The sequence below is a fragment of the Centruroides vittatus genome, unplaced genomic scaffold (genome assembly GCF_030686945.1).
Source record: "Centruroides vittatus isolate TY-2023 unplaced genomic scaffold, ASM3068694v2 scaffold_2520, whole genome shotgun sequence".
Taxonomy (NCBI): Eukaryota; Metazoa; Arthropoda; class Arachnida; order Scorpiones; family Buthidae; genus Centruroides; species Centruroides vittatus.
Window position 1 is genome coordinate 3,274,220 of NW_027122689.1, and position 27,318 is coordinate 3,301,537.

At 31.6% G+C, this 27,318-nt stretch overlaps 1 protein-coding gene across 4 annotated transcripts in view; it reads left to right on the top strand.

The window, feature by feature from the left end:
* LOC136987560 (palmitoyltransferase ZDHHC15B-like) overlaps nt 1-27,318 on the top strand; it is a 97,746-nt gene that overhangs the window by 35,447 nt on the left and 34,981 nt on the right. For all 4 annotated transcript variants that reach the window (XM_067285306.1, XM_067285307.1, XM_067285308.1 and 1 more), the window contains exons 5-9: nt 3,751-3,820; nt 13,559-13,591; nt 15,296-15,416; nt 15,512-15,641; nt 19,675-19,801. In XM_067285306.1, coding sequence (XP_067141407.1) covers nt 3,751-3,820; nt 13,559-13,591; nt 15,296-15,416; nt 15,512-15,641; nt 19,675-19,801 — 481 coding nt within the window. The remainder of the gene's footprint in view (nt 1-3,750; nt 3,821-13,558; nt 13,592-15,295; nt 15,417-15,511; nt 15,642-19,674; nt 19,802-27,318) is intronic.

Here is a 27,318-nt window from a genome sequence, read left to right on the forward strand (position 1 = left end):
TTAATTAAAATAATTATTGAATATGAGTGCTACTAATAAAAGAAAAATAGACCTCGAAAATAAAGAATTTCAAGATCACTGGGAGATAGATTATTTATTTATTCTGAACAAGAATGGTAAACCACAGTGTTTGGAATGTTTACAAATCATAGCTGTGTGTAAAGAATATAACTTGAAGCGCCATTATCTTTCCATGCATGAAAAAAAGTATCATTCATACACGCGAGACATGAAAATACCACTAGTGAAAAAAATGAAAAAGCAGCTGGATCATCAAACGAATTATTTTAATCAAGAACCAAAATTTCGAGAAGCATCTGTAGCTGCATCGTTTGAAGTTTGTTTAGAAATAGTAAAGGCAAAGAAGCCATTTTTGGATGGAGAATTAATTAAAAAATGTGCCATAAAAATGGCTCAAGCATTTAATGACAACGAAATGGTAAGAAAATTTCAAACAGTATCGCTTTCTCACCAGACTGTAAGCCGACGTGCAAACGAGATTAGCATGCGTGTCACTAATAAATTAGAAAACCTAATCAATAGTTGCTGCTATTTTTCGGTAGCATTGGATGAAAGCGCAGACATTTCCGATACAAGTCAAATGCTTATCTTTATAAGAACTGTAAATGAAAACTATAATTATTCAGAAGAACTTTTAAAATTACAATCATTACACGGAACAACAAAAGATGAAGATATTTACAAACAATTAAAATGTGCAGTAGAGCAGTATGGCGGATTTGACAAGTGCACTGCTATTGTAACCGACGGTGCTAGAGCTATGACGGGCAAAAATATTGGGCTCGCGGGACTTTTGCAAAAAGAAGGAATAACACATCGTATGTTACACTGTATTATCCATCGGGAGGCATTATGTGGTTTATCCCTACAACTAAAAGACGTAATGGACAAGCTTTGCAAAATTACTAATTTAATTCGTGGTGGAAATCGTTCTCTTACACACCGAAAATTTAAAACATTTTTGGATGAATTGGAAACTGAGTATGGAGATCTGCTTTTACATAGTAACGTTTGTTGGTTAAGTGCTGGAAAGTGCTCGAGGAGATTCTTTACACTTTGAAAAGAAGTTCATCTTTTTCTCACAGAAATTGCCGTCGATGAAAATTTGACAGCAAATTTAGTTGATAAAAATTTTATGTATTCACTCGCTTTCCTACCGGACATTACAAATTATTTAAATACTTTGAATAAATCCTTGCAAGGACAAGATCAAAATGTGTGTTGCCCTTATAAATATGTTACTGGATTTAGAAACAAATTAAAATTGTTAAGGTTTAATTTGGAGCAAAATAATTTATTTCATTTTGAATCTTGCAAAGAGATCTATGAAGAAATGAAAGAATGTAATATAGAAGCGAATTTTAAAATATTTCTACCAAAATTGGATATGCTAATTACAGATTTCAATGAAAGATTTTCTCAATTTGATGATCTTAAACCGTCTATTGATTTATTTTGTGATCCAATTAATATTGATATCAACTCCGTTGATCTTAAATATCAAATAGAATTATGCGACCTGCAGGCTGACCCATTTTTTACATCTCGTGGAGTAACTGGAATAGAAATATTCAAATTTTTAGATAAAGAGAAATATCCAAAATTGAGAGATTTTGGACTTCAAATTGTATCAATGTTTGGAAGTACATATATCTGCGAGCGTGCATACTCCGATATGAAATATATAAAGTCAAAATATAGAAACAGTTCGAAAGATTCCACTCTTGAAGATATAATTAGACTTGCCACAACAAATATTGATGTGGACATAAAAGATATTGTTGCTAAACAATTACAGCCATAATGTTCTCATTAATATATTACGAATATTTTAAAGCTTTCTTTTTAGTATAAATAAAATATTTTTTTAATTAACATAAACTGACTTTTCATTTATCAACCTTCTTGGCCCCCGAAATGTTTGGTGAAGAAAATATGGCCCGCGGGCTATGATAAGTTGGACGGCGCTGCCCTAGACCATCACCGACGCGCAATTAACCGATTGCCCCTGGAAGTCGGCTTCTTACAGAAACATAGCTTCCCTGTCATCAAATGTCACGGCATGCCACTGCATTACATTGATAAAATTATATGGGTAATTTTGTCCCAACTGTTGCCTTTAAGCTACATCACTTTGATTTATTAAATTATTAGCCTAAGTACAGCCTGAAGACTCTGGCATTTAGATAATTGGCCACATCTTTATTTCATTAATCACCAATTGCATATGATTTTTTTATAAATTTTTTATAAATTTTATATAAAATATAAATGAGTGTATTTCAATCATCTTATGAAACTTTATTTGGAAAATATTTCAAACTTCTAAATACTTTGTTGCCTTTTTTATATGTATTATGATATTATCAATTGTAATCAGTATTTTAATAAAAGTTAACTCACGCCAAAGTTGCATATATTTCTGATAATTAGCACTGAGTTCAGCGTCGAAAGTGCTTGCAATAAAAAGAAGATTCTACGTTAACGCTGAACTCAGTATTTTAAATGAAGGAAATGATTCTAAGATCTAAGATGATGATAATTTAGTATGAAAGGAACCTGGTTTTTTTAATTTTGAAAATGCTTGCAAAACAGTCTAACGGCATTTTCCCGAAATCTATAGAAAGTGTCAGAAATTTTATCAATTATTTTAATGCAAAATGTCTTCTTTATCAAAGGAACATAAAAACTTTAAAAACAACAGCTCAAGTTTTTGTGTAAAAAGGAAAATTAATTTTAAATAAAGAATTGATATTGATACAAAAACACACTTACGTAAGAACCAGATAACCGGAGTGGTCGATATTAGGGTCGCTAACGTTTTCGTAGCCCCGTCTGGGCTCTTACTTCGGGCTTTGTAGTAATAAATATAAGCCGAACGTTCGGCTTATATTTATTACTACAAAGCCCGAAGTAAGAGCCCAGACGGGGCTACGAAAACGTTAGCGACCCTAATATCGACCACTCCGGTTATCTGGTTCTTACGTAAGTGTGTTTTTGTATTGAATCCCAGTGTGTAAAGAAGATTGATTAATTGATATTGAACTTTACAAGTTACATTTGATATATTTTTCAATAATTGTAGTGCTGTTTTAACTTTATAATGATATAAATGCAAATAACGTGGTGATTTAAAATTTTTAAATACTCAAAATTAGCATTATTGGCTGGAATGAGATAATATAGCATGATAAATTCAAAGTAAAATATCAAAATCAAGCATATCATTATTATTTTAAACAGATTTAGAAATTCTGATTTTTCAGCCATTAGATCAGTGGCTAATAATTTAAAGATTATATATGGTCATCCTCCTAAATAGTACTACTATTGTATGCTGTCAACAAATACTTATCAATTGATCTTCCTCATAAATATTTTTTCAGAATCTGCAAATTAGTATCTGTGTATCTGTGCAAGTATTAATAGAATCTGTACAATTTGTGAAGCAAATAGCATCATTATATCATGTGATTTTTTCAAACTCTGAAACTCAAACATATGTAGACCTCATTACTAAATATAATTCATATTTATGATATTTCAGTTTAGCAAGTTCACCCCATTCTTAATTTAGTAGCAGTTTCAGAGGCAAACATGGCAAAGTTGAAATTTGACTGTGTTTATTTTAGAAATTTTAATGGTTTTATTAAATTGTTGCACTGATTGTTTTCTGACATTATTTTCAGGTACATGACATGAATTCATAATTTTTTTTATTTGATATAGCAATTAGATATTGTGAGAAATGTCATCATGTAAAGCCAGACAGAGCACACCATTGTTCAATTTGTGGAATGTAAGTAGAAAAATATAAAAATTATATCTGTAAATATCTGTTTTTGCATTATCAAATATTATTAAAACACGATTAATGTTAAGCTTATCTTTTATGTAATTTTTTTTTTATGGAAATAAGCTAAATCTGTCAGTAAATTGATAGTAAATATATTTAATCAACTATGCAATATAAAGTTGATTAAATATACTTCCCAAACTTCTAGTAGAATTCTAGTATTACTGTTTTAATGTTGTGTAATTGTTAATTTGATATGATTATGATCTAAGTGCATGTTCATACAGTAAATTTTTTTTCTCAAAGTGAAATATAGTATAAATGTGAACAGTGTTAGTCTTTTTCATTGTCAATGTTTTGTGAGGTTAACCGAGGGTAGGAGATAGAAGATGATTCTTACCTTCTCTATTTCTTAATGGCACAAGACCTTGAGGTCCGACCTCGTTGTCGAAAGGATGACTAGGGATCGAGCGGTCAATGTTTATTTACGGATGAGGATCGTAGGATCCTGTTCACGTCGGGAACTGACACCAATCTATCAAATTTCTCGCGGATAGATACATGTTATTTTCGGAATCGTGGGATGCCGAATGATGACAATGAAGGAAGAAACGCACACTCTTCTAATGTTAAATAAAAATACCCGTTTATTTTGGAATTGATATGAAATACATCAATTAACATAATTGGAAGTATTATTTATATTATCGAATCGAATTATTAAACCACGTCTCGATTGACTGGAGAGAGAGAGTTTACAAAACATTGCGAGTAGGATAAATACCTTGGTAATCCCGAGATTTTAACAAAGTCCGAAGAACGATAGTTCGTTTAAATATCAGAGTCAAATTGATCGAAGTTCAAATCGAAGGATTCTGATGGATGGGACGGACGGCTTCGATGGGGGGAGATGATAATCCACGGCACACACGCAATCACTTGACAGTTGTCTAAACTTTTTCTCTCTCCCGTTGCGTCATCGTTCGTTTTCCTTTTATTTTGGGATCTCGGGTTCGAGATTTCACGATGCACGTCAAGGGTGGAAGTCCTTTTTGACCAATAGTGAATTACATGATATAATTGTTTTTCAACAGTTAACTCATCTTCTACAAGGAAGTATTACCGTGGGAACGAAGGTTTATGATTAATTTTTACGAGAAAATTTGTCGGGTGTTTTTCTGTTTTTTGTTTCTGCGTTTGATTTAACCCTAACTTTCGAAAATCGGTTGGCAAATAAAATAAAAAATTTAAATCGAATCTTGTTATTCTTGTATTTGGGTCTTCACAGTTTTATGCTAAGCAGCCATTTTTAGAATCAAACTCTTAACATACTGAAACATAAAAATAGAATTTAAACAATTTTTTAAAATTACAAATATATAAGCTGAGCAAAAATTTTTATAAAAATAATAATCATGGCTACTGTATCATTAAAAATTTTTTTTTTATTTTGCACAAACAAAATAAATATATAGCAAAGTATAAAAACAAAAAAAAAATTATATTTCGAAAGTTTGTTTTAATATAAAAATTATGATGCATAGCAACATCTAGTATCAAAAACATTCTGATAAAGAAACGAGTATATTCGGGCCCGACGGGTCAGGTCAAATGAGGTCGGCACGAAAATACTTGGGAACAACACAAGACAGGTTAAAGAAAAAACAAGTTAATATGTACAATAATGTTTAGATGATGTCAGTAACTCCCTATCACTGGTGGCGTACCTATGGCATGTTTGCCCAAAGTGGCGCATAAGGAGAAATCATCTGGCACACAATGTATCATATGATTTAAATTTATCATTTGTCTTTTTCAGTCATTCTTTTGGTTTATCACCCAGTCATCCTTTTTTTCAATAAGCTTTTTTACATTTATTCTAATTAAAGGATATTTGTTTAATTTCTTTAAATATTGTTATTTGAAGTCTAAAACTTTGGCACACACAAACATCTTTAAAGCTAAGTATGCTTACAACATGGCATGCAGGCTCAAAAAAGGTTTGTCATCCTGGCCCTATTGGTTTAAAACATATTTCTAAGCTGCAAACAGGCAAGCAGTATCTTCATGGTTGATGCGTAAATTCTTCAAATGTTTGTATATGGTTATTTTTGCAGGAAGTGTGCCCTAATGTTATTGAACTAGTCCAGAGCTATTTTTAATTTGTATTGATTAGTGTTGATTACATTTGTGTTCCATATAATTAATATGTCATCTATGTACCACTTATGGTGTAAAATATTATTCTATATTTTGGGAATGAGAGTATTTTCTAATTTCCTCAGTATGAGTTCACACAGTATGCCTGCCATGGGACTGTACGTAGGGCAACCTCTGTTTTGAACCTACAGCTTTCCTTCAAATTTAAAGAAAGATGTAACATAATAATTCTGCTCTCTCTATCAATGTTGGGCACTGTGTGCTCCCCATTTGTGTGTCTAATTAATTCCTGTAGTAAACAATCATAGTACGGTTTCCTTTGTTTCATTTACACTGTGTATATGTTTATTAGAGATGGTACATCCATTCTAACACACTTTTACAATTCAGTAGACTTTGGTAAACCTCCAACAATTCTGTTGATGAATACAATTTTATTTTGTTCTACATTACTTTGTTTTCTGCTTGCTTATCATCATATCTTTCATTTTCTTTTTATCAAATAAATAAATGTCTGAGAAAAACAAACATCAAGATATCATTGTTGTTAGGTTACTGGTGAATAACCTGACTCTAATTTAATTTACTTCATTTAGGATTATTAGTTAATAGATAAATAAGTGTTTGTAGCACTTTATTGATGATCTGGGTGAATGAAGATGCTGCCAGTAGGACCTAGCAGTGGTAATACAGGCTAATTCTGCTCATTTTGAATGCTGTTTGTTAAAAAAGTTGCTATTAAATAATGTTTTATTAATGTAGAGCATGCTGTATCTGTAAAATACAGTGGGTGATCAGTTAACGAACATAATTCGTTCCAAGACTTTGTTAACAGATTATCGATTTACCATAGGTTTTTATGGGAATTTTATTAATTCGCTCTAGAGACTAGAGACCCCAAAAAATAAAAAAATATATAATTTCCTACTATGTTAATTTATATGTAATAATAAAAATACCTATATACACAGTCTTGAATTTTTATTAGTCATGTTTTTTCCATTTGTGGGAGTTAAAGAATCTGTTCAATGTCAATTGCTTTTCTCTCTTCTTTAGGATTTTTCGGAAGTAATCAATAGCATTGTCATTGTAGAGATCCCCAAGCCTATTAACCTCATTTTTGTTTGGATGCCATTCTAAGACTGTTGTTCTGAAATCCTCCCACTTCCTCAAAGGATTTTTAATAGCAGATGTCGGCATTAATCTTCTTTCATCTTCCTCTTTTTCAGAAGAAAACACATCTTGCCGAGTTTCTCGGTGTTCTTCATTTAAGAGTTCTTAGAGTTCTGTCATCAGATCAGTTTCAGGTTCCATTATGAGCTGTTCAATGCTCTTTATTTTTCAGATGTGATTTTCATTACTCCTTTAGATGCTTGAGTCTTCTTGATATATCTTTCTTAGCTAAGATTGTGCCTACTATAGACCTGTTCAAGCCATACTGCCTAGCAACATCAGACATCTTCTGCCCATACCTTTGCTATTATACTCTTACCTTTCAAAAATAAAAACCGACGCAAAACGTAACGAGTACCTGCCCGACAGTCTCACAAAGACTATAAAAAATTATTTGTCAGAAGGCTGAAATTACAAGGGAGAGTTTCAAAATTCGGAGGAATACTATCCGATTGGTATCGGGTTGAGTGTTGATGCTGACGTCTCCCATGCTCTGAAAGGTTTCAAATTGTTACCTGGAGACAAGGGAAGACAAATCAGTATTCACTATTTTATATTGCTTCTTTTTATGTTTGTTCTGTGAAATGTTTGTTATTCGAACATAAAAATCTTTTGTGGAAGTGTTCGTTATCTGATTTGTTCGCTATCCGAACTGTTTGTTAACCGATCACCCACTGTATAATTTTTCATTGTCCAGATTAATCAAAAAGTATATTATCTGAAAAGAATGTTTTCAGAACCTCAATAATAATTTGTAGTTCACAAACTTCTAGTACCCAGTGTTTACCAAAAGTCATTTTTCACCAATGGTGATATGTATTTCCATCAAAAAGGATGATGACAACAGATGTGTGTCCACCTATGACAGTCTGCCATTTTGAAAACCCATGCATTGTGCCCCATCTTATCTTTTCATCTCAGTATATTAGAAGAATGAGGAACAGTCATGACCAACTAGGGACACATTGATCTGCCTCACTCAAGCATTACAACCATCTGTTTTGAACATCATCATCTCCAGTCTATGGTTAATGTTTATGCAATTTTGATAAGGTGACTGGATTATGCCAGTATAAGTTAGAGATTTCTACCATTAAAAATAATGGATAAATTTGTCTCTATCTACAAGAGTTTGATTGAGAGGTTTTCAGAAAGAAGGCATGCTTATAAATTGGGGTTATTCTATGTAAGAAGTAGCATAGTATTGTTAAAACTAAGACAATATTAAGCATCTATTACTCAATCTTCTTCACACACCGGAAATTCATACAAAAAATACACTTACGTAAAAACCAGATAACTGGAGTGGTTAGTATTCGGGTCGAAAACGTTTTCGTAGCCTCTTCTAGGCACTTCTTCAGGCTTTGTAGTAATAAATCTACGCCGATCGTCGAATTTCAAATATATTCCTTGTGGAAAGAACCGTGTTTCGAATTCCGCCACGTGAAAACGTTCCAACATATTTTTAAACGAAACGATCGCCGGTCCGTGCAGCGCGCACGCGCTTCGAAGCGGTGATGATGTTAATGTTTAAAAATTATCTTCCGGCAGGATCTGCCACGCTGCTGAAAGAGCCAACTCGTCTTTAAAATTGATGCACGTGGTGTTACATCCTGCTCTGTATATTTCCATAGCTTCCAATAATTTGAGATGTTCCGGGTAGTTAGTAGTGAGGATAATGCGGGCTGCGCTAAAGTCCGCCGTGACTTCTTGATCGGTGGCATACGTTGAGAGAGCTGTTGTGAGCCTTTTGTGTAGTATGTCCGCCTTATGTTCTTTAATTCTTATCCCCATTGTACGTTTGGTGGAGCCAATGTAAACCATATCTCTGTCAAATCTGTGGTCTCATGGTGTATATTCCCGGTAGTCTGATTGGGTTCGGAGGATCTTTTCCGTTACGGAGTATTTGGAAAATGGTCTGGCATCTTCTGTAGACTATGCGGACTTGACGTTTTTTGGATATCGTAGCATATAACGATTTTAATCGTGGGTTAAAAGTGATAGGGATCCTTTCAGTATTGTCTTCTTGAATATTTAAGGGCCTTTCCGTCGGATTGTTACACGGTTTCTGGCTATTTCCGTACTTTCTACATAATCCCCTTACCAGGTTGGTGTATCCGTGTTCTACCGCTATTTCGTTTATACGTTCGATCTCCTGATTCAGTGCCTGGTGAGAGGAGGAGTGCGTAAAGGCCCTCCTAACCAAGGCTCTAAAAGCCGCTATTTTATACTGAAATGGGTCACAGGATCCTATCGGAATATACATGGAGGCAGTATCCGTTTTGCGATACACCGAAGTGTGCCTGTTTGGCCCTTCAAAAGCGATATCTATATCCAAGAAATGGATTTTAGAGTTACTATGCTGCTCCACCTCAATTACCAGACCGTAGGGATTTTTGTTCATCGCTTTAATAAATTGATCTATATCTGGTTCCGTCCTCCACAGGATGATGACGTCATCAATGTATCGTTTATAGAGCAGCATGTTGGGTAGGAAGGTAGGAAGAGTGATGTTTTCCAATCTTCTGACCACCATTTCGCAAAGATCCCCCGACACCGGGCTTCCCATAGGAACACCCTTACTTTGCATGTAAATAATCCCATTGAATTGGAATACCGAGCTAAAACAAATCAAGTGTGCCAGCTCCAGAATCTCTTGGTGTACTGATGTATCGTTGACTTTAGAGAACAGGTAGTCTCTTAGTGCGCAGAAGTACGGAGGCAGCTCAATGGAGGGATATAATGATCTGAAGTCCAATACTGTAGCGTAGACTGGGGAGGAGAGTTTTTTAAGCTGTTGTATTAGTTCATTGGAGTTGGATATGGTAAACTCGTAATCCTCTAGGTGCGTGGTGAGCAAGTTGTGTGTGGCTTTCTCTAATATTCGAGTTGGAGCCCTGGCTTTGTCTACTACCGGTCTTAGCTTCTGCTCCTGTTTGTGTGTCTTGGCAAAGGCGAACAATTTAGGAGCGTCGGGGGCATCCACGATAATATTCTTTAAATTTAGCTTGCTGGCGAGCTTCGAGTTGGCTAAACGTTTCACCCTGGATTGTAGCTTATCAATATAATCCTCTTGGACCTCTGTACATTGGGTCTCTCTGATGTATTCATTCAAGTGCCGCTCATAGGTATCACGTTTCATCAATACTAATCTTTTGTCCTTGTCTGCTCTGACCAATGTGATACGATTGTGACGTAACCATCTAGACGTTCTCCGTAATTTATCGCGGAGGGAATAAACTTCGGCTGATTCTTTGGTCTGTCTTAACTTAAAGGTTGCCATCCATCTGTAATATTCTCTTTGTTTCTCCGGAAGTCCTTTTAAGATGGTCTCCATATCCGGAATGTAAGATCTTGTAGCCGTTTTTACCGAAGGCGGCGGAGCGTATGATGGTCCAAAAGTTAGGATTTCCTTGACAAACGATGGTACTTGAATGTCGTCCCATATCACGAAAGGATAGTGGTTTTGTTTAGACCTTTTGGGAATTTGGAAGCGCAAAATCCACTGCACTTTTTTGTTATATCTTTCTCTCAAGTTGCAGCTCAATCTATGTTGGATGTTGACGAGTTTAGCGTTTTCAATGGACAACACATTTGGATGCTGTTGGATCAACTCATTCTCCGTGGATATAAGTTTCGTCACGGCGGAGTATAGAGATTTCTTGGTACTTCTGATAGCCAAATTCCCAAAAGGTCTAAACAAAACCACTATCCTTTCGTGATATGGGACGACATTCAAGTACCATCGTTTGTCAAGGAAATCCTAACTTTTGGACCATCATACGCTCCGCCGCCTTCGGTAAAAACGGCTACAAGATCTTACATTCCGGATATGGAGACCATCTTAAAAGGACTTCCGGAGAAACAAAGAGAATATTACAGATGGATGGCAACCTTTAAGTTAAGACAGACCAAAGAATCAGCCGAAGTTTATTCCCTCCGCGATAAATTACGGAGAACGTCTAGATGGTTACGTCACAATCGTATCACATTGGTCAGAGCAGACAAGGACAAAAGATTAGTATTGATGAAACGTGATACCTATGAGCGGCACTTGAATGAATACATCAGAGAGACCCAATGTACAGAGGTCCAAGAGGATTATATTGATAAGCTACAATCCAGGGTGAAACGTTTAGCCAACTCGAAGCTCGCCAGCAAGCTAAATTTAAAGAATATTATCGTGGATGCCCCCGACGCTCCTAAATTGTTCGCCTTTGCCAAGACACACAAACAGGAGCAGAAGCTAAGACCGGTAGTAGACAAAGCCAGGGCCCCAACTCGAATATTAGAGAAAGCCACACACAACTTGCTCACCACGCACCTAGAGGATTACGAGTTTACCATATCCAACTCCAATGAACTAATACAACAGCTTAAAAAACTCTCCTCCCCAGTCTACGCTACAGTATTGGACTTCAGATCATTATATCCCTCCATTGAGCTGCCTCCGTACTTCTGCGCACTAAGAGACTACCTGTTCTCTAAAGTCAACGATACATCAGTACACCAAGAGATTCTGGAGCTGGCACACTTGATTTGTTTTAGCTCGGTATTCCAATTCAATGGGATTATTTACATGCAAAGTAAGGGTGTTCCTATGGGAAGCCCGGTGTCGGGGGATCTTTGCGAAATGGTGGTCAGAAGATTGGAAAACATCACTCTTCCTACCTTCCTACCCAACATGCTGCTCTATAAACGATACATTGATGACGTCATCATCCTGTGGAGGACGGAACCAGATATAGATCAATTTATTAAAGCGATGAACAAAAATCCCTACGGTCTGGTAATTGAGGTGGAGCAGCATAGTAACTCTAAAATCCATTTCTTGGATATAGATATCGCTTTTGAAGGGCCAAACAGGCACACTTCGGTGTATCGCAAAACGGATACTGCCTCCATGTATATTCCGATAGGATCCTGTGACCCATTTCAGTATAAAATAGCGGCTTTTAGAGCCTTGGTTAGGAGGGCCTTTACGCACTCCTCCTCTCACCAGGCACTGAATCAGGAGATCGAACGTATAAACGAAATAGCGGTAGAACACGGATACACCAACCTGGTAAGGGGATTATGTAGAAAGTACGGAAATAGCCAGAAACCGTGTAACAATCCGACGGAAAGGCCCTTAAATATTCAAGAAGACAATACTGAAAGGATCCCTATCACTTTTAACCCACGATTAAAATCGTTATATGCTACGATATCCAAAAAACGTCAAGTCCGCATAGTCTACAGAAGATGCCAGACCATTTTCCAAATACTCCGTAACGGAAAAGATCCTCCGAACCCAATCAGACTACCGGGAATATACACCATGAGACCACAGATTTGACAGAGATATGGTTTACATTGGCTCCACCAAACGTACAATGGGGATAAGAATTAAAGAACATAAGGCGGACATACTACACAAAAGGCTCACAACAGCTCTCTCAACGTATGCCACCGATCAAGAAGTCACGGCGGACTTTAGCGCAGCCCGCATTATCCTCACTACTAACTACCCGGAACATCTCAAATTATTGGAAGCTATGGAAATATACAGAGCAGGATGTAACACCACGTGCATCAATTTTAAAGACGAGTTGGCTCTTTCAGCAGCGTGGCAGATCCTGCCGGAAGATAATTTTTAAACATTAACATCATCACCGCTTCGAAGCGCGTGCGCGCTGCACGGACCGGCGATCGTTTCGTTTAAAAATATGTTGGAACGTTTTCACGTGGCGGAATTCGAAACACGGTTCTTTCCAAAAGGAATATATTTGAAATTCGACGATCGGCGTAGATTTATTACTACAAAGCCTGAAGAAGTGCCTAGAAGAGGCTACGAAAACGTTTGCGACCCGAATACTAACCACTCCAGTTATCTGGTTTTTACGTAAGTGTATTTTTTGTAAGCATCTATTAATTAATTCATTTATTGAAAATAAAAAAAATAATTTCTATTTAATATAATATGCAAATTATATGAAATGTGCAATGCCATAATGTTGTAAATGTCAAAAAACAAACTTTTCAGGAGAGATAAAAAACACTTTTTCTAGTGAATGAATTCATTTCAATTTTACAATAAAATGGTAAAAAAACTCATTAGGTTACATATTCTCTGGAATATAAAAATCGTGTAAATATAAGCTGTAATGTTTTAAGTGCCAGAAGTCATATGACTTGCATGTTGATGCTTTAAACATTGTGGCTTCACATAAATTCAACTTCAAAATACAGCCACTTACAGCACCACTATTACCACAATATAACATTATGTACTCAGACATAAGTGTGTTTGAGACATGACTTGTGGTTAATTTGTTGTAATATAATAAATATATAATTTTATATAAAGTATGTGATATTGAGTAATGTTGTACCTGACTAATTATTATTGTTACTTTCTTCAAATAGGTGTATTCTAAAAATGGATCATCACTGCCCTTGGTATGTATATAAAAATTAATTAATTTATAATAATGGCACCTCTAGTAACAAATTACTTTGTATTAATAATTAAATTAGTGGTTATGGCCCGATTACTTAAGGTAATCGTTTTTGGTTATGTTTCTATATCCGTATCGGGCTTTTTGACGTTTGATATACTTAAAGATTTTATAATGAAATATTCCATTTGACTGTTACTACTGCTAAATTCATACTATTTAGGAGTATTTAGTAAAATATTGTGGTGCTATTTCACATTTCTAATTTTGACATTTATTCAAGATTTTTTTCTTATGATATTTTTGATAAGATTAGTATCACCTATACATGTATTTTTGAAAATATGGTCTGCAAAGACCAATGAATAGTCCATATTTATAGAATATTACTTTCAAATGCAAGCTCTAAATACTTTTGCTACATAAAAGCTTTTGTAGTAGCCATTGTGATCTGATAATTGTGAATATGTCAGCTTAATTAATTAAAGAATATTGAATATTTTCAGAAATTCTATACTTAAAATTGACATTATAATAAAGACACATATTTGTAAATAATAATAATTTTTATTTTATTGAGTAGAGAGGCTAGAGTACTTCCTATTATTCCAAATTGCTCACTATGACAGATGTACAAACTTGAACCTGTATTAATTTTAATTTATATTTTTTACAGTTTCATTTTGAAACCCCTCTTCAGCTTAAATACAAATTAAGTACAATTAAAATGATGCAGATAAATAATAATTTGTTTTAATATAAACAGTGTACTATAAATTTTAAACCAGCACTGTACAGTTGCACATTATAATTGACATTTGCAAGATAAGCTAGAACACTATTTGGTGATGTATGTCAATAATTAAATTTAAAATTCTAAAACACTGAATAGCTGCTATTAAATAAATTCTGTAATAAATTAAATTATATGTAATGCTTTTTTAAAAATAAATATGCATAAAAACATCTACCTCTTAAAGAATTAAATCTCAAAAAAAGAGGAATAACGATTGGAAATATTCTGTCTTTTCTACTCATCATATTAATCTCATCCATATACTGACAAGTAATTTAAATTCTTCATGTAATTTTCATCAATAATTAAATAAAATAAAGAGATAGAGAAAAAGTAAAAATTCTTAAATCAATTCTCTTTTTATTTAATTTTTTGGTTAAATAGTCTAACACAGTGGTTTCCAAAGTGGGTGCTACTACTCCCTGTAGGTGGTGAATAATCTAGTAGGGCAAGAAGTAGCAGTGGGGTGCTGGAGGCATTGTAATGACCAAACAGTGACCATAGACAAGTGTTAGGGATCACCGACGACTTTCCCTTTTCTTCCATTAAAACGGGTAAGAAGAAACATTGCGTTTAATGGTTTTCGGATATTGAGAACAATATACAGTAAGGACACACAATGTGAGGTTCATACAAAACTTTTTCTAAGAATATTTCCAAACCTTTTTCACACAGAAAAATGGGCTAGGGAATATTGGGTATAAGTTCATGGAACAAAGAGGCGGTGGCTCGAAAAAGTTTGGGAATCGCCGGTCTAACAATTAGAAATTATTTAATTTTACCGAGTTTTGTTGTTATTTTTTTTGTTATTTTTAACCCAGTCTAGTTCATTTATTTTAATACATTAATGTATAAGATTATATAAAGAAACAAATTGAGTGATGAATAAAGATTAATTTTTTGTTATAGGGTTAATAACTGTGTATCATTTACAAATTACAAATTCTTTATATTATTTCTGGGCTATGCATTAATATATTGTGTCTTCATTGCTGCAACAACACTTCAATATTTTATAAAATTTTGGACAGTGAGTATAATTACTTTTATATTACATGAATAACTTTTGTAATTCACTAAAGGACCTTATTTATCATATTATAAAAATCTTTTTTTCTTTTACAGAATGACTTGGAAGGTTGGGGAAAATTTCACATATTATTTCTTTTCTTCGTTTCTGTGATGTTTGCTATCAGTTTAGTATCGCTGTTTGGTTATCACTGTTACTTAGTATCTGTGAACAGATCAACTCTTGGTATGTCTTTTTTTTGAATTTATTGCCCTAAAGTTTTTTGATTGATACAGTTAAAATATATTAAAGATTATTTATAAATTGAAACTGCATTATATATTTTTAGTTAATCTCAGGAATAATATCTTTCAATTAATCTCTCTAATAACAGTGAATTTTTGCATTGTATTTTCTGTTGTAAAATGCTTTGTACCACCTTGTGAACAGTCAGCTTATGCTGTAAAATAAGGTTGTAACAATAGCCCATTGGAAATGGTCATTTGTTTATAACAGGCAATGAGATGTAGCAAAACAATTCTACTTTACCAAATATGGTAACTAAGAAAGAGGTTTTGATTTTCTAATACTGTGAAAGACAACGATTCATGAACAGTTCAATGTTTGTGGGTATACTTCAAATGATGAAAATGAATTAAGGAGGATTGTGAATTCTGTATTATTTCAAGATATACTGAAATACAAAGCACAAACTAAGCTAAATTGATAGAACCTGATATCTATTTGTATTTTTAGATTCAAATTTTATAACTTAAGATTATTTGCTTGATAATCTTAAAGCACCAAAGAGTGGTTGTCAATGATTGAATATAAACAACTATAGTGCAAATGCTACTTATAGTGATCATAGGTATTAGTATCAAATCAACATTAGACTATTTGTAAACTTATAATGGAAAATACATGGGAGAGTCAAAAAATAAGTTGCAATTGGTAAGAACTTTTTGTTGATAAATGATGATTAGATGAAATCTGGTGGCAAGATTGATGGTACTTCAGGCTACAAGGCATAGCAGATTTGTTTATGTGGCTGCAGAGGTTAATCTGTTTTCAGTCATGAAAGATGTAGTGTCCAAATGGAAATTTATGTAGAAACTTTTCTTATAGGCAAAAAGATGTAATTCCACTGAAATTCAATGCCAGCTGAGGGAAGTGTATGATGAAAAAGCTTTTGCATGACAATACCACATACCATTCAACAGGCGTCATACAGATTCTACTGGAAAAATTCAGATTGTATGGGAACATTCTCCCTACAGTCCAGACCTTGGGACCTATTCTGAGTAGTATCGTTAAGCTAACGAATATGATAAAAACCAGTTTTTATCGGAACCACATGATTCGCGTTTAATCTACTGTGAAAATGCTATTCCGAGCCGTACGTTTCGTTTTCGGTGTCGATAGCCACGTGCAATAACTAAGCTTTTGTTATCGGTCACTCTCAAGCTGCCTTTAGGAATGTAACGAAAGTGAAAACAACATGGCGTCTTCTCGGGTAAGAATGATTTTACTTCACGAGCAATTGGAGAAAGGGGACAGCAGTAACACCGATTAAATTTAGTACTCTTTCTTCAACTTCAGTTAATTTTTGATTAACTGAAGGCCCACCTCCTGTTTGAAACGTTGATTTCTTTCTTTTTTTTTTTTTTTTTGTTGTGAGGCTTTACTTTTAATGCTTTTAATGTTTGCTTTCCAGTCTCTCCATGTCTATGCAAATAATATTTACATTTAATAAGATGTATTGCATTTGACATTTAATCATAATACTAATTCTAATTTGGTTATAAGGTTTATAGAAGTAGAACTTGTGGCAAAATTAAGTTTGTCATTTTATTCTTAATGAATGAATTAAAAATACATTAATTACACGAAGTTATATAGAAATATACCAAGAAACTTAGACATACTTTGTATAATTGTAAAATGTTAGCATTGTGTAATAATAGAAATCTTTATTTTGTAGATTTTATCTAAGTTTAATGTCGGCTTTAATTCATTAGTTTTAGTATAAAAAAAATACATTCCATATACGTAACTTAACAGTAAACTATACACTATACATGACTATCTATCACATAAATTATAATTTTTAAAAACAAATGTTTGCTTAACGGATGGACTGACAAAATAGATCCAGTAATAGACCCAGACATTTTAAAACAAAGCAAAACTATATCACTAGCGCTAGTACACGACAATGCTAAAAGCACGTGCTTCGCTTAGAAAATGGCGGGTTGCAGTCACGTGACAAAATACAATGTTAACTAAACTGCGATTGGTTAAAGCGTAATAGCTATCGATAGCACGGAACCCGGACGCATCTCGACCGACTACCCATAGCGAAACTCACTTAACGTGGAGCACAGAATAGCGATTTGTCTAAGGTTCGTTAACTGCCTTTCGCTAAGGGGACTTATCGAACGTCCCGTGTATCGCTCTCGTTCAGTTATCGGAAGAGCTCAGAATAGGTCCCCTCGTGCCTTGTAATTTCCATGTGTTTGGCCCCATGAAAAATGATCTTTCAAATTGCCACTATTCATTATGTCAAATTTACCATAATGAGTTCCTTCTAACAGCTACTATTGTCTTTAATTCTACAAGTCAAAACATGTAGTTTACTTTTTGTTTCTATATTGTCTACTTGGACCTTGTTTATTAATAGGACTTGTTATACTGGTGTAGTTTCTGATTGCTAAAAAGCATTAATATAGTTTACTTTCTTCTTTGTTTTTTACTATCACACATTCACTAATGGAATCTATAAAATAAAATAAAATAGTCTTACATTGATAAAAAAAATTATTACATAAAAAACTTCAAAATTTAGACTATTGGATATTATTTACTACATGTTTTTAAAATTTGTATATCTTCAGTTACTTAAGTAGAAAACTGCATCAATCTTTAGGATCACACTGCATTTGAAAATTGCATGTTTTTTTTGTGTAAATATGATAACTTCTAATTGAAAACGTTTCTCTGCATATTTTAACCCTTTACCCCCGACATCTTGTTTATGTTTATTTTGTGATCCCTCCTAAGGCAATATAGGTCGGTCGGGCGATATTATTTTAAAAATTTACCAAAAATCAAATTATCATTATATCTATATGAAAAAAAGTCACGTATATTTATTAATATCTTTAGTTTTAAATACGATATTTTTTAATACATTTTATTAGAAAAATTTATAAGAAAAATAATAATATATATCAGAACTGACACACAAACTTTATAATTTTTAACATTTTGTGAAAATTAACATTGTCTGGTTACACAGTTGTTTGCTGGCACGGAGCCAGGAAGACAGAATATCATTTTGTATAATTCCATATAAAACTTATGCATGTACGTTTATTCGTTGTGAAATTATCGCACTATTATATCAAACATGTGTTTGAAATCAAAATTTTATTCTGCTATCAACTAATATAATGAACTAATATACTTTATTCACTTCATGTCGAACAAAATTATATATTTTTGTAATAAACATATGATTACTAGTAACAATACATGTAACATTTGCAGATATTTTCAATAAAAATAAAAAAATATACAAAATATCGGAACTGAAGACCACAACTTGAATATTTATAACACGTTGACTTATTATAACTAAATAAACTTATTATAGCATAAATGAACTTATGATAGTAATATTATTGCAAGAATTTGCTAAAAATGAAAAAAAAATTACCAGAAAGCAATAAATTAAGAAAAAAAAAGCATTAATTAAAATTTTTTAAGTCAACAAAACACCACCCGGACAAAAATATGTAAAACAGACGATAAACAAGACAATGCCGTGAAGTGCCGACATCCGTTATCGATTTTTGTAAAATTTATCAACATTTACCAAAGTAACGACGAATCGGTACCCTCGAAGTTTCGCTTAACAAGCCGGGGTAACGATCGATCGGTACCTTTGGAGGCAAAGGGTTAACTTTCGCAAAAAGATGATCATTGACAATTTTATGAAGAAATGACGTGAAAAATTTGAAAGTTCAGAAATGAAAGCAATAATTAATAAATAAATAAAAAGCAAAGAATGAAAGGAAAAAAAAAGAATTTTTTTGCATTTTATTGGCCACTTGTAGAAATGATATTTTGTTATTGTATATTATATACATTAATTAAATGTTACATTTTGTTTAGTATTAACCTTATCAGTGGCAAATCTTTGTCAATTGAATCATTAATAATTTAAATTATTTTGTTATTCTGTAATAGCAGATTTTTAATTTCTTTTCAACAGAATCCTTTCGACCTCCTATATTCAGATACGGTCCTGATAAAAATGGGTTTAGTTTGGGTAAATATGCTAATTTTATTGAAGTTTTTGGAGAAGACAAACAAAAATGGTTTCTTCCTTTTGCTACAAGGTAAGTGTTGCATGGATTTATTTTATGAATATAATAATTCTTTTCTTTTCTATTATATAACATGTTTTTGGTTTAAAATTGTAAATTTTAACAAAAATCTCTATTTGCCAAAAGATCTTAGCAAATTAAATATTTAGCTGTCATCATTTTGATTGATATTAATTATTATATTTAAAACAAAAAAATTATTAGCAGAACTGTCAAAATACTGTGTTTCATTTTGTGTAAAATTAATATGTATAATACAAATTATAATAAATGTTTACATTGGATGGATACCTTTGAATATGTATGTAGAAGTACACAAATTTTTACACACACAAAGTTAGCCATTTTAATTTAAATATTATTAGTTTAAAAGCATTATTTTTGTAAATTTTTATTTTAAAAACATTTTTTTAGTTATAATGAACATCCATTTAACAATCCACGGATAGAAAAAAAAACTTTAGCAAAGTTTTCTTTATATCATACAGAGTGCAAACAGAGATTCAGCTTTCCTATATGATTGGAAATAGTTGTATTTCTTCTGTAACATTCTCCTTAATTCAAAAATTGTTTAATTTTCGGAATTGCAAATGTTAAATATGATCAAAAGTAGATTACAAGGAGTTATTAAAAGAGAGTAACTTAATCTAAGCTATATACAGTTTCTATTATGGTTTCACCTCATGTAACATAGTTTCTTATTGATATTTTGACAGCTCTAAAACAAATAAAAGAAAAAATAAAATGTGTGTTTAATTTCATAACAGTGAAACCTGCTAATATGATTACCTGTGTAAGTTGACCACTTTGAGCTGGTTTCTTCAGTGGTCACATTAGCAGGTTTCACTCTATATTATGTTTTAAACATCAGTAAACTATACAAAATATAATTAAACTGCATAGACTTTTATGAATCTCTCATAAATATTTGATCAAAAGAGCATGATGGAAAATTGGAGTGTAATAAATTCAATTTTACAATGTTGTTAAATGATAAAAAATTAAATGCATATTATTCAATTTTGACACATTTGAAAATTGAAATATAATTACAAAATAATACATTACCAATGACTTTATTATACTGTACATGCATAATGCATTATGTTGGAGTATTCATTTGTATTAATTATTTTGTATTTTGTTAGGATTGTTTTTTTTTCTTATCAGCTTATCCTCCAGTGATCTTTTTTATTTTCTCTTTAGTAGAACTAGTATAGAAAATACGTTGTAAATTGTGTCTGCATGTGTATTATTTATCAAAATTATATTTTTTTATCAGATACAATAATTATGCAAATGTTATCAAAAAATAAATTAGTAAGGATTCTTTGCAAATTATTATTACATAAGAATAGTATTACTTTTTCAAATTCACATATTTTTTTTATCATAGAATTATTTGAATTATGCATTTAATACTTATTTGAAATACTATATTGATAGGCAATTCTGTAGATTATTGAAAAAATGTATTTCATGATTGAGGTAGTCAAAATTTTAATTTTCAAATTCTTTAAGTTTGTAGTCATCAGTTCACAACACACATTTGAATTTTTGTTGTTAGTGTGTCTTTTAGTACAACAAACATTTTGCATTTAAAATAATAAAGTGCATTATAAATCTAATTATTTCATTTTAGTAGTATAAAATAAAATAAAATTTAAATTGATAATTTTTTGCTTAAATGAAAGTTTTGTGAAAGTTTATTCAGAGTTGAAATATGGAATTTCATTTGCACAGTGAAATTCCTTTAACCCAGCATCCAGTCTGCTGGCAAACCTGGTAAGCCAGCACATCCAGCATGTCATTGGGGGTTATTGGCACATTTTTCTTCACCGTTGTCGTCGACAACTTCCAATATAAACATTGTGGAAACAGGAAGACCGGGAGACATGACGACACTAGATAAAAATCAGTTAGATTGCACATGAGTTTTCTAAAGATTTTTCCAAAGACACTAGTGCACGAGTTTGATATGAGAAGAGAAATATGTAGGATACTTGGAATCGGTAATTAACATGGAAACCACTACTGTAGAATACCATTAGTGTACTTTGATAATTTAGAGTGCATCTGTATTTACATGCAATAAAAATGTACAAAGCACAAAGTAAGAATAATGTTCTTGTTTCAATCCAACCAAGAGTAAGAATAGCCTGGAAAAATTGAAATAGCTTGTTAATCAATCACAAACAGCAGATTTTTACAGTTTCACATGCGAAGATATGTAAAATAGTGTCCAGGGAATTGAAAAAAACCAAAAACTCTTCATTTAACCAATAAGGCAATACATTCAATAAACCGGCATTGCATCAGTCCTGACAACGCTGGGTTAACAGAATTTCACTGTACTTTATTTACTGTGATTTATTGTACAATAAGAAAGATTGTTAAATTGTAGTAAGCTACAAATTGATATTTTTTTTTTCTTCTATGGACATTATAGGGTTTTTAATATTATTTTTTGTATAATATTATGAATTTAGTCTCTGTAATCCAAAAAACTTTTGGTAGACTAATCTCGCAGCAATATGGTTGGCAAATTGATTTTATTTAGAACTACATCATATGCATTTCGGGTTGGTCTAATTTGTTCCAACTCCTCTTCGGTGAATATACGTTGGTGTAAATTACAACATTATATTTAGATGGGTGGCAGAGCAAACCCTCACCTTGGTATCAAAGTAAAAAATATTTTCTCCACAGATGTATAATAAACACTCTAAAAACAGCAAATGGTTAAAGCTGACAAACAAATGTATAGGTAGAATGCATTCACGATGCATAAAATATTTTAACAAACCTCACAAAATTGTTAAAATAAAAAATAAAAAAATTTAACCCAGTATAAGTGAACTAATAGTTCAATTAGTTCACTTATACCGGGTTGAATTTTATTATAATAATAATCACGTGACGATCACTTATTACTTATTAACTTATTTTAGCACCATCTATTAAATTGTACTGGTGGTAATCAATTTCCATACCTTTCGAGTTATTAATTAAATTATTATTTTTTTGATTTCTTACTTCTATATGTTCTTTGAATTCTCTTTTATACATATCTTTTTCAACATGCAAAATTTTGATATTATTTTGGTTAATATTAGAGTTATTATTATTAGTGTGGTTAAACCACGGGGAATTACTGTACTCGAGTCGGATGGCAGCTTCGTGTTCCTTAAAGTCCTGGTCACACTATGCGATTTTCAGCCGCGCAGGCGACCGCAACTGCAACAAGCGCGAGTCGCGCGTGTCTTCTCGTGGTCACACATTGTTCGTTGACGTTGCAACTCTGAAACACGTGACCCTATAATAAACCAATAAAACTACAGTAGCTTGTTTTTGTCTACTTTCCTGAGTTTACCGACATTTTACATTCTACTTAAGAGTATTTACGGAATTTTAGCTACTTTCCTTATTAAAATAGCGAGCAGTTCCTTTTCCGGAATGAATAAAAGGAAAAAGGCGCTAATTTTGTTAGAGCTGGCGAGAATATACGAAGAGAAAATAAGAAAAAACGTTCATGCTGGATTAAAACTTGGCGAAATAAAAATCAACGGGCTAAACAATCGTGCTTTCACCAGCTGATGAATGAATTAAGGCTTTCGGATGCCGAAGGTTATAGGGGATATATCCGTATGAATAAATCTTATATTAATAGGTGAAACGTTTCGTAGTTTGATATACCAATTTAGAGTGGCCCATAATTCGATATTAGTCATTATCCCAGAAGTTTTGGATGCTATTTATCAATATAAAAGTGAATATTGGAGGTTAAGTGTTGTTTAGAAGAAAGCTTGAATGATTTAATTCATTTATGAATGATATATTTTCTCTTTTATATAAGCATTTATTTTATTCAATTGTATATTATTAAAAGTAATCAAACTTTTTAAAATGAATCTAAGAATAACTTTTATAAATTCAGATTTGATTTCTATCAAATATAGCATTTAAATGTACTGAATCTGAGTTAATACAAATGTTATAATCAAGATATGTTGACAAATAAAGAACACAAAGTATGATGTGGCACAACGATGTTTTCTGATTGGATGCGCGTTTGCAACCGTCGCGAGTAGAACAAACTTTTTGTTTCTAGTTGCGGTTGCAGTCGCGCCAGTTTTCGAGGGGGATTACTAGTTAACGGGAACAGCCGTTGCGGTTGCAGTCACCCGTGTGGCTGGAAATCGCATAGTGTGACCAGGGCTTAACTCTTACTTCTAACACACGCCCGGTTTCACCAATATACACGCACGAATTTTGACAATTACATTCAAGTTTATATACAACACCAGCTTTTTTTAAACAATCTAACTTATTATTACTACTTTTATTAATATATTTACAAATATTTACAAATATATAATTTTCACAGAACAAATTAGACCAACCCAAAATGCATATGATGTAGTTTTAAATAAAATCAATTTGCCAACCATATTGCTGTGAGATTAGTCTACCAAAAGTTTCTTGGATTACAGAGACTAAATTCGTAATATTATCTACTCTACAGCAACATTTATATTAAAGAATTATTTTTTTGTATTAGCAGAAATAATTAACAACATGTATGCATTTTGAGTTTAAATTATCAGTATAATTTGCTCCAGTTTAAATTATTTTGATGACACTGACTCTGTAATTTAAACGGATTGTTATAATTGGTAATACAGTAATTTTTCATCATATATTTTCTATTTTTTGGTTAATTGTTGAGTTAGGTAAGTGAATCATAATAATATGATACTATTATAGATATTTCATTAAAATTTTTTTTCCTCTTTCAATTAAATTTTTCAACGTACATTATACATCCATATAGTGTGCATTGAAAACAGATCAATTTTCGTAACTAATTTAATTTGCATTTTTAAAAAATTAAATTTTTACATTCAAGAAGTTACAAAAATTAACAGAGATCGAAATTTCTTAATAAATACGAAACTTAAAATATAGCGTACAACATATATTATCGTTTACATTGTATAAAAATTGTTGTAAGGAGTAAAATTTCTCATTAGTGATAAAGCAAGAAAGAAGGATTGTGATGTTATGAATTATACACCTATCAAAATAAATTTAAATTCATGTTCTTGGAAAAACATAATAAATTTTGCCAATTTGTTGATTTACATATAGTGTTGTTTAATTTTATTATGCCAAAATGAAGGTATATAGCTTTTTGGTGTCCTAAATTTCATTATTTAAATTTCACTATTCTATTTCAAAAAGATTTTATTTACTTTTTAAAATTCTTTTGAAAATTGTTCATGTTATTCATGTTTGCATTTTTTCTACATGATTATTATTATTTTATAATAATTTTTGTCATACATAAACATTGTCATTTATCACACTTCAATTTAGTGTTCAGTTTAAGTTATAATTAAACATTTTTTTTCCCACTTTAAACGAGTTATGCATCTATAAAACTGTTTTAAGTAAATGTTCATTTAACTTAATTTTAAAAACTTTAATATTTCTGTCGGAGGTTATGTTTTGCTTATTAAATTTGAATACGCAATATACTGTCGTTAATTTAAACTCGGGGATACGGAAATAATTCCAAATTATTCAATACTTAAATTTTCAAAAATGTCTGACTAAGCAGTAAAAATTGAAGAAACATTATTAACATTTTACAAGTAGGAAGAAGAAAACCACAATATATTTGTCTGTTCACTGGAGGATAAGCTAAATTGTATGATAATATTTTGAGAATGTATCAAGTGAATCAGAATTTTTTGGCAGTGATATAGAAGTACATCTCTGCCAAAAAATTTCCAATTGGTTTTAATAGCTTTTTTTTTACTACAATTGGAAATTTTTCACGGTGATACTTTTTTTTTTAAATCCCATTTACGTGATATATCTTAAGAATATTATTGTGTATTTATTGATTTATAGAAAATTAAATATAAAAGCATTACAGATAAATTATTTTTAAAAATTAATTTAATTTTATCTCTAGTAAAATGGTAGTTAAAATTTCACAAAGAATTCTTTTATCTGTATAAGATTAAAAGGGGAAAATAAACTGTAAGGCGTGACTGGAATTGTCTACTAGATTATTTGATCAACTCATCTTTCATATTTACATAAAAAACATCTGTAATGCATGGTGCAATTATTGTTTTCTGTAAATTTCTGACCGAAAAGTGTTTAAAAATCATTTAATTAATACATACGTAATATTAATTAATATCCGAGGACAGTATAAGCTACTAAATTCAAATTATCGAAAAAATACATTTATCATAAAATAAATTTCTAAAGAATAATTTATTAACAGTATTTAAAGTTTGAAAACATTGTCTCAGATTCATTGGAAAAAATTGTACATGAATTGAATCATTATTATTGATTCTAAACATTAGATTATTTTAGTGAAATAATTTTTTTTTTCTTCAAAACTTTGACAATATTAAATTTAGTAATAGGATCTTTTGGTAAATTAAACTAAAAAAACATTTTTTTCTTTTTCTTGATAAATCACAAAATGCATTTTTTTGATAAAGTATGCAGTAACTTCTTTCATTGTTTTACTAATTGTTTGCTAATCCGTTTATTGTTTTATGTTTTTTTCCCCCTCTAACTATAATAAGATGTAAAATGTTTTATTAACTGTTAATACAGGATGTTTAGAAAATAATATTTCGAGATTTATCGACAAATATCTCGAACTGTTTTTGTCGGAGGTTCGGGCGATCGGCCTACTACTATAAAGAACCCGGCATCGAATCCGGGCAAACGACCTCGAAATTGATACGTCAACCTAAAAAGTTAAAATATTGCATTATATAATTACCATATCTTATTTCCTAATTACATGTTTTTAATAATTAAGCTTACAAAAAATTAGAGTCTTAGACGGAATGCTTCGTGCAGCCTAATGTATCTGAATCGCCACGTTTAAATATTTTATGCTTGCAAGTAGTACATAAACAAAATTTTTAATATAATCATATTTGTGATTATTAATGCCAAATTTACAAAAAGATTTTGTTTTGTCACTGTATAATTCTTTTGTAATTTGTGGACCAAATGTAATACATAAATTCAGAACCAATTATGAATTACAGGACATTAAGAGCTCAGTGTAAACTAAGTGAATACAGAAGTCATATGCATGCAAAATCAGCTTTGTATGTCTGTTGAAGAATGAAATTACAAATTTTTAAATCTCCATAGCCATTGTTTATAATCCTTTTTTCCTTCTAAACAATGGAAATTATTTTCTGTATATCCTGTATATATATAAATTTAATTAATAATTTAATTTTTGTTTTTTACTTGACTTTTAAATGTGTTTAACATTAAATAATTATGTGTGCGTGTGTGTGCATATATATATTTTAAATAAGATAATGCTTATATTTAGTATAGTAAAATAAATATTTACAATTAATATTATTATTTAAAGTATGATTGTAGATAATTGAAATGAAGAAAATTATTGCAGAGAATAGTTAAATTTTATTATAATAATTTTATGATTATTTTATCACTTCTGATTC